This window comes from Acyrthosiphon pisum, chromosome A2 (assembly GCF_005508785.2).
Source record: "Acyrthosiphon pisum isolate AL4f chromosome A2, pea_aphid_22Mar2018_4r6ur, whole genome shotgun sequence".
NCBI lineage: Eukaryota > Metazoa > Arthropoda > Insecta > Hemiptera > Aphididae > Acyrthosiphon > Acyrthosiphon pisum.
The window spans coordinates 76,720,239-76,729,355 of record NC_042495.1 but is presented as its reverse complement, the minus strand read 5'-3'; the positions used below and the strand labels follow the sequence as shown (position 1 = coordinate 76,729,355).

The 9,117-nt window shown below is 28.3% G+C and overlaps 1 protein-coding gene across 2 annotated transcripts in view; it reads right to left on the bottom strand.

Annotated features, from left to right (window-relative positions):
• Positions 1 to 1,565: 1,565 nt before the first annotated feature.
• The window catches only part of LOC100169038 (ARF GTPase-activating protein GIT2), a 21,269-nt gene continuing 13,717 nt past the window's right edge, over positions 1,566 to 9,117 (bottom strand). Inside the window, exons 1-13 of one of the 2 annotated variants that reach the window (XM_001944737.5) lie at positions 6,504 to 6,989; positions 5,184 to 5,314; positions 5,011 to 5,111; positions 4,776 to 4,950; positions 4,581 to 4,711; positions 4,335 to 4,527; positions 4,174 to 4,246; positions 3,914 to 4,090; positions 3,752 to 3,855; positions 3,448 to 3,672; positions 3,217 to 3,390; positions 2,787 to 2,957; positions 1,567 to 2,012 (exon numbers count right to left, since the gene is read on the bottom strand). In XM_001944737.5, coding sequence (XP_001944772.2) covers positions 1,851 to 2,012; positions 2,787 to 2,957; positions 3,217 to 3,390; positions 3,448 to 3,672; positions 3,752 to 3,855; positions 3,914 to 4,090; positions 4,174 to 4,246; positions 4,335 to 4,527; positions 4,581 to 4,711; positions 4,776 to 4,950; positions 5,011 to 5,111; positions 5,184 to 5,314; positions 6,504 to 6,555 — 1,869 coding nt within the window. In that variant the 5' untranslated portion in view covers positions 6,556 to 6,989 and the 3' untranslated portion in view covers positions 1,567 to 1,850. Of the gene's footprint in view, positions 2,013 to 2,786; positions 2,958 to 3,216; positions 3,391 to 3,447; positions 3,673 to 3,751; positions 3,856 to 3,913; positions 4,091 to 4,173; positions 4,247 to 4,334; positions 4,528 to 4,580; positions 4,712 to 4,775; positions 4,951 to 5,010; positions 5,112 to 5,183; positions 5,315 to 6,503; positions 6,990 to 9,117 lie in introns of those variants that run through there. The other variant, XM_029489364.1, reaches the window with a different exon arrangement.

Here is a 9,117-nt window from a genome sequence, read left to right as displayed (position 1 = left end):
TTGGACTTGGGGGTGCTTAAAATAGAGTTGGGGTGCTTAAGCACCCCCTAGCCACCCCCGTAGTTACGCCACTGTACGTTGGCCTGGAAAAAAGGTTAGCACACAACCCAGAACAGACATAGATTCAGAGTAACTACCTGTGAGGGGTGGGGAGAGAGAGAGAGAGGGCCACTATTACATTCTACTACAAATAAGATTACTTGAACGCGATTGACCAGATTACTTTCGGTTTGCATCGGAGCAGATCGTCTCTCCAAAAACTAACCCATGGTGCGCGATTGGGAGTCATATAATTTGGATCAGAGTATAGTAATAAACTTTGTTTTTTTTGTATGAAAGATTTATCGTTTTATCGTTAAATTCAATCGTTTTTACATATCTTAATGAATCATAACATACTCAATTATGATAACTAGGTATATACTATATGTCTATATATAGCGGAGCGACTTCCATGTTTTAAATTATGAGTTAACAAGAATTAAACAAATAAATTGGCAGGCAAATGCATATTTAGAAGCCAAATATATTATATATAGCTAATAAACAGTAGAGTATAAGTTGGAGCATGCGGCATAATATGCAAATATTATGCTTCTTACACCCAATAAATCACTCTCAATAATAAGTTCATTATTTAATGATTAATAAGAGGTCTTATATAGATAGATGTTCAATGTTTAAAAATGTATACAAATAAATTAACTTGGCTTAAACAGTTAAGCTAATGAAAACAATAGGAAGGGTAAAATAGGTGCCCGAAGGCAAACGCATTTGAAGAAGCAAAAAAAAAAACACAAATTTAACTACAAACCAAGGACTATTGTTTGTATTAAAAGAAACGAAAAATTTTAGGGCTCTGGAATAAAGACTTACTATATGATGGGGAGACGTTGTATCATTGTCTCCTATGACGCTACGCCACTGCAGATTATAAATTATAATTAAGTAAAATTATTGAGTTCACAATTTGCGTTGTATTGTTATTTGTCGTACAAACCAGATTTTACGAAAAAAACTAGAAAGTATATCAAAATTATAATATGCCAATGTCATAAACAAAAAAAAACACTAAGCTAATTAATAAAAAAAAATATTATCTTTAACGATAGAAATCAACGTATTACTCAAGACACTTTAACACGTAAAACATATGTGGCCGTTCAGACTTAGGCTCTATGATGTCACATTCATATTTTCAAATTACTGTATTTCATTGAATAATAATTAGTGTTAGAGGGTGAGATCCACACAATATTCCTTAGATAATTGCATACTTTAAATCTAAGCAACCTTATTTTTAGTGTTGTAATGTCCTTTAAGACAGTCATATAGATGAATGTCATTTCTAGCTTCTCTTTTGTTATAACAGTGAAATGAAAGTGAATATTTAAATATAATTTAACTATGGTTTAATATATTAAAATATAAATATAACAATATAGGTAAATACTAAATGTAAACTTTTGATTTTGTTAAAACATCATAAATAATTTTAAATACAAAAATTAATATTTACTGAAATTTAAAGATAAATAAATTATACTTTAAATTAACATGATATAAATTGTAAATGATAAATGCATTGTGAATACAATATAATTTATGATTAGTGATATTAGGTGCCAAGTTTACAATAAAATACTAGTCCAAATGTCCAATAGGCAAAGTTATTATGCTCAATATTATATAATATCTTGATATAAATACTACTTAATTGTACTTAAATTGTAATACAAATATACCCTGTTATTAATAAATAATTAAAAGGAACTTAGTAAAAGTTTTAAATCTAAATATATATTTATATATTTTAAAAATATTTATTAATTCATTATCATTGATTATATTCAAAACCTTGTCAAAAGCTGTTTAGTAGCTTTTGCAATATTGAACGAGCAATCCCGCACTCTTTCAACACCAGCTTCCAGACATGCACATTCAAGTTGTAGTTGAGTAGTATTTGTATTCAATGACCATAATGCCGATTTTAAAACATCATCATTAATACTCTAAATAAAAATTTCAAATTTAGTTTTATACAATATGGTTAATAATTAAAATAATTAGGATTTTGCAGGGTTGGAACGTATAATACAGCATAGTATAAAACACGTATTATACGTACATATAAAACGTACAGTATAAAACAACTTAGTTTTATAAGTTTTATACTGTATAAGTCTTTTTTTTTGCTGGCTCATCAAGTTATAAATGTATAATAATTAATAATAAATAATAATTGTCATATTTTGAAATATATATTTTTATTTTTTTATATTAATTACTAAGTACCATTTACTTAATCTTTATTTTGTCTTAATAAACTACATTAATATTAATAATTATTATTTTATAATAACAAAAAAGACATTTGCGATAGTTAAATAATTTGTTATATTAATAAAAATATATATTTTTTTGTTATAACTTAAAATTACAAAAAAAGAATTTGTATTGTTTTTAATTGTATTTTAAATTTAAGAAAATTTAGTATACATGTAACGTATAAAACGTTTTATACCACTATATTACCAACCCTGGGATTTTGTAAGCATTTTTTTTCCTTTCAGTTAATATTTAAAAACATAAAGGTATGGTAGCTTCAAAATTTGTATTATACTATTTAAAACAGGATAAGTACCTACACACAATTATTACAAATATTCAATTTTAATATGACCAACCTTACCATTACTTAAAGATTAAATTCTTCATTGTTCAATCTATAATCAGTGGTTAACGGTGCTATAATGATAATTATGAAGTAAATATGATTTGCTTACATGTGGAAATATGGCAGTAAGTTCAACTACAGCAGTCCTAATTTTTTCAGTGCCAGGAACAAATGCTTTACAAGCTTCTGATGACCTTATGTTAGTCCATAGTTCTTGTATACCCTTAGTTACTTGAGCGGTATGACGCACAACATCTTCATATGATGGTAAATTACTTATCTAATAGGTGAAATATTAAGAAACAAGTTTAGCTAGTACCTAATTGGTTATACAGAGATTTTTTTTTGAAAAAAAATATTTTTAATTAATTATCTATATAACATTGGAGTATTTTAGTAATTATGATTTAATAGTATGTATACATACATAACTATCCTAATGTTATGTTACCAAACTGGGAAGGATTGCATAAGATTGTAATCCTCTCCAGTTGAATAACGTTATACCTTTACAATTGTTGAATTAAATAATTTCTTACTTGCATATTTCGAATCATATCACATTTTATTCCTTCCCGAGTTTCATACATTGATACCGGTCTAATAGGTTGTTTAACATCGCCACACTCGTTTTCATTAATCACCAGTGCTGGCTGTTTTTGTCGCAACATTTCACATTTCAGTTCTACATTTTCTTTAGTAATTTCTTCTACCTTATAAACAATTTCATAATAAAATCTTTTATTATTTTGAGTACTAATTTAACTAACTTTTTTTTTCAGTAAATCAATTTCAGAAATCAGTTTTGAAATTTTGGCCTCAGACTCTGATAATTTTGTTTCGAATTCCTTACCATTATACAATGGCATATTAGGTATTGCAAGGTTCATACTTATTTTTTTTGAATCTACAGTTTCTTCAGTCACATTTTTTTCTACTTGAAGACTATTCTCTTTACTGTTTAAATTAGTAGGTGGTTTAGTATGTACTGCCATCTTTAAAATAAATGGTTAACAATATATCTTTATATAATAATTTAAGATAAATAATACATCAACAAAAACAAAAAACTACCATTGCAGTAATTTGTTCAGGCGTAGCGTAGTCTTCATCAGAAGCAACATGATCATAAAGTGGTTCATCATCATCATATTTTAATTTTGAAATAACTTTATTCACTAAAATTTAAAGACATTTTAACTGAAAATGAAATGGTTTTATTTTAAATTAATGTACCTGGTTGAGTCCTTCTGTTTATTTCAATTAAAATTTGTGTAACAAGTTTTTTAAATTCTTTTTGTCCATAACAAGCTAATTTTTGACGGCCTTGATTTTTCATTGATGATAAATCAGGATTTACTGGTAAGAATGGTACTGACATAATATGAGCTTGAGAATTTTTATGTTGCCAAACTTTACATAAAATCATAATATATTAAATATTTTATTATTAAAATTTAAAATATAGGATATAATTATTTAAATGTATAAATTACTTTTTTCAGTTTCTCTTCTATCAATTTCATCAAATACATCCAACACTAAATCTTCAAACAAGTAATTGGGTAACTACAAAAAAATATTTTAGATTAATAAACCAACACAAACATTAAATTTACCTGTTAAATTTTACATTAAATTTTAACATTAAATTTACCTGTTGCATCTTCTGTATAGCTTCCTGTAGGTCACTTTCTTGTTTAACACATTCATCATTTGGATCAAAAGGTATCATATGTACTCCATTTTTATGCTCTGCTTTACGTCCAAATACATACATTGAAAGAACATCTAATACTTCATACATACTATCATTTAGTCTTTCATTAATATCTTTATGACCAGATAGCCTAGAAAATGTAAGGTATGATATTTTAAGTAAAAAAAAGTTCAAAGTAATTACTTAGCACATATTGCTGGAGTATTTCCTTTGCTATCAACTGCACGTGGATCAGCTCCATAAGTAAGTAGCAATTCAGCCTGTAATATTTGACCTGCTTTAGCTGCCACATGTAATGGATAATTTCCTTTTTCCTAAATTTATTAGCGAAATAAAATATTTTTAAGATAAATAATAAGTAATAACGTATTTACTTACAGGATGATAATAATTAGAATCAGCTCCTTGAGCTAAAATTCTTAGGCTTGTTTCTAGATTTGATGTTCTGACACTAGAATGTAATTGTTGATTTAAATCTTCTCTGGTATCACTACTTTTTAATATAAAAGATTGCTGTCTATGTTTAGCACGTATAAAATCTTCTTTTAAAGATCTAAAATTGTTTTTAATATATAATTAGGAATAGGAAAAAATTATAAAATATTTCATTTACAGTGGATCCTTAGGAGTAGGTTTTTTTCTGTGATTCTTATTATCACTTAAAGCATGTTCCCAAAGTGTATTAACATTAGCTTGATGTAAAGTTCTTACCATCTAAACAAAAATATATTATATAGAATATTTTAAAAATTAATAACCCAAAATTCATTATATAATATAACTTACATTCAATGTTATTGGACACCAGTCGGCACTTAAACTTTTGATTTGTGATATGTGTCGCCCAAGACTACGATGAATACTACAACATTCATCACAAATATACAATCCACGATTTACAACTATCCAATCTGAATCTATACACAAAATTAAGTGAAGATTTATTTTACAACCCATTGCTGTATTGAATTCAATGTCAAAACAGATTTATTTTAATAATTGAGTATAAGTACAATTCATAAGTATATAGTAGATTTAATGTAGGTGTTTTGCTCAGTTTATTACTAAAATTAAAAGAAGTATTTTCATAAATTTGATTGAATACCATCACTGATATTTAAGCTTAAAACTGTGCATCTCTTAGCAGTGGGGTAACACTGTCGCTATATAAATAGTTCAGTAGTCCATTCAACTTATACTCACTTAACAATTCTCTTAATATAAAGTTTTTATTAAAGGTTTTAGACAAAACCATTAGAACGGTATTATTCAGAAGTAAATCTAGAATTGGGCAGGATACGCAGGTGGATGAAGCGCCTCTAGGTACCTATTTACTATTTTTTTTACTGAGAGGACGGCAAAAACTAATGTCCAAAATAATTTTTATTAAAATGTGGAGTGGATTTAAATTGTTATCAATGATATAGGTACCTAAAGAATTTATATTTTTTAGTACCAAAAATATTTATTCGCTCTTCTATGATTTAGAATATCTTGCTATTTTTATTATAGTTTGTTTATATTAAATCACGCATTATGTAACCATAGGCGCAACTAAACCTCTTAAACATGGGGTGCTATAATATTTCATATTTTAAAAACATTAAATTCATGATATTTCACTATAATAATGATAGTTAAACCTAAAAACCAAGGGGAGCTAAATTAGAACTTGGGGGTGCTAAAGACCCTTTTGCAACCCTCCTAGTTGTGCCAATGTATGTAACACAGTTTTTAAATCATTGGATTGAGCTCTGCTACTTAATAATTACAAATTTGATCACATTTTAGAAGTTATTTTTACCTAAATTATAATAAGAATTAGATATAACTTTAATAGTTAGATTGACTAGTTTTTATCATCATTCATACTCTATCAACTAGTATTCTAATAAATAAAAAATGTCAAAACCAGGGCCATGTTCCTGATGTCCAACTACGTAAAGGCCTATGTGATAGCAGTATAAACTATAAAATTATAACTTATACAGTGGTCATTTGTATAGCGTACAAACAAAAAAAAACTAACCAACTCTTCCACATGTTGTAGGTACTTATAATATAATATTATTTAAGTAATAGACTATTAATATTTTAATAAAATACCTGGAGCACTGCAATCGGCACATGCGTCATAGTTTTTGTACTTAATAGACATAACTGTGGTGAACGTGTTTGACGATACAATCCAGTGTGTATGATAATGTTACTAATGTGTGCAATCTATCCGGGCCTCCGGGTGAGTAGTCGAAGAAACAAATTCGGTTTAAAAAAAAATACATGCAAACGACAAAACAATCGTTTGAACACACAATGACATGGACTAACCGACGAACACCGAAAATGTTTCCGTAGTCCGAATTGTTCAATCACCAACTTGTGAGTCACAAGGACCAAACAAAGTTCCAACTAGAGACACAACTACACAAGAGACAACAAGAAGCAGCTCTCGAGACTCAAGAATACATACATAGATAACACCATTTACTATTTAGGGCCGATTTCACCAACACAGTTAATCACGGTTAACGCTTAATCGGCTGATAACAGATATTTAACCGGCCAAATTCGGCCGATTAAGCTTTAACCGTGATTAACTGTGTTGGTGAAATCGGCCCTTAGCATTATTTTAGTATTTAGTATTGATAACCATTAACCATTGATATTCAAAAAAGTTGTAAAGACTTGCACTCGATTTATCATATCGTTTTTTGAATACTAGGTATAATCACAGAATATTCTGTGGTATAATCCATAGATCACGAACAAGGTGTAGATAATACCATACGTAATAAAGAAATTGATAGGTCGGCCACGGCTATGCTTATCTCAAGAGAGTTCGTATTCATTGATGGTCATGAAAGGTGAGGAAAACTCACAGATATAAAAACAGTATTTTATATCTGTGGGAAAACTAAGACTTTTTTACTTATTCGTTATTGTTCTATGGTTATACCATTGATTAATGTAGTATAACTATGTATAATCAGTGGTTATACCTATAGTTATACTGATTACCAAATACATAAATAATATGTATAAATATATAATAAAAATCGCCTCACTTTTCATCAGTCTTGAACAGAGATTTTAAACATTTTGTTTAAAATCTCTAGTCTAGAAACACCGATAAGAGTCTGATAGCCTATCCCATAATAATTGTTCTATGATAATAATATAGTATGTAGCACGAATGCACGATTATTATTATTCATTTTTTTTGCGTTTTTTGGAAAATATATACATTATTTTGAACCATGATCCTCTTAAGATATTAAAGCTTGTACGATTACGCATTTAAGCATGTGCAATGCCAGGCGATGGGGTAAGTGCGACACTTATACATTTTTGAAACAAAAATTCAAAAAAAAGTTCAAAAACTATTGGAAATTAATTTTTAGCCTCAAATTTTTATCTTTACAATAATCTTAATAAACTAAAATCATCATAATATTATTTTGTTAAATATACAATGGGAAATAAATTGTCACAGATGAACTTTTAAATTTCGCTTCGCAGTTATCCCAACTGACCTTACATCTATGTACCTACTACCTAGTATGATTTAAGAGTAGTTTCGAGGGTAGCAAAGAGCTTATTATTATTTATAAAAAAAATATGTAGTTAAAATAAATTAAACATGGGTATTATAGTCGGGCCCGCGTAAAAATCAGGATAATAATTACCGGGACCCATACTATTTTCGACGGTATTTATCAAGGAATAACTTTGATGAATGAATGATAAGTCGTGTGTAATATCCTTTAAGTAGACTATAGTATAGACTATAGTTCATAAGTAATGGTAGTAATTGGTATAACTGATTTTATTACTATTTACAGTACCACAGCCACACAATAACATGCACTTTGTTCAATCATTCATGTATGACCATTGACCAATAAGTTAAATATTTTTATGTACATCCTGTTCTTAAACATTTTATAATGTTGTTGGAAATCAAAAATTATTATTATTAGTAGTACCATGATATAATTAATTATATCATGAGTAGTACTGTATTGCGCTATACTATTATTGTATATTTGTATTAGTGTGTTACTGTAAGACGTAAGTTACACTTCATCCACTCGTAGGGACTACACGCACTAGTTTTTTATTACATTTATTATTATTTATTACTAATAATAATATAATATTGATGGTATAAAAACACTATATATTATAATTAGGGTTCCGTAATCCGTACGGCAAAACGGGACCCTATTACTATGGGCTCCGATGTCCGTCCGTCCGTCTGTCACCAGGCTGTCACCACTCATGAACCATAAAAGTTAGAAAGTTGAAATTTTCACAGACTATGTATTTCTGTTGCCGCTTTAACAACAAATACTAAAAATCCTAGAATATATAATATAAGCAGTGTTGCCAGCATGTTTATAGATGATGGTGCGGAACCCTTCGTGTGCGAGTCCGACTCGCACTTGGCCGGTTTTTAATAATATGGTTATATATATACTCAGAATATTTTTAAGACAATTATAATACATGTATGTATTGATAATTTATGGCACAAAATACAAAATAAATAAATGTTGTTATATATTTATTATTATATTAAGATTATTTAAAATTGTATTATTATACATTTATACCTAGAGGTACCCAGTGCTCGACTTGGCAAAATTAAAGTAGGGGGACTCTGTTACTTTAAAAAAATGAGCGTCCCCATATCACTTATTAAATGTTACTGAGCCGT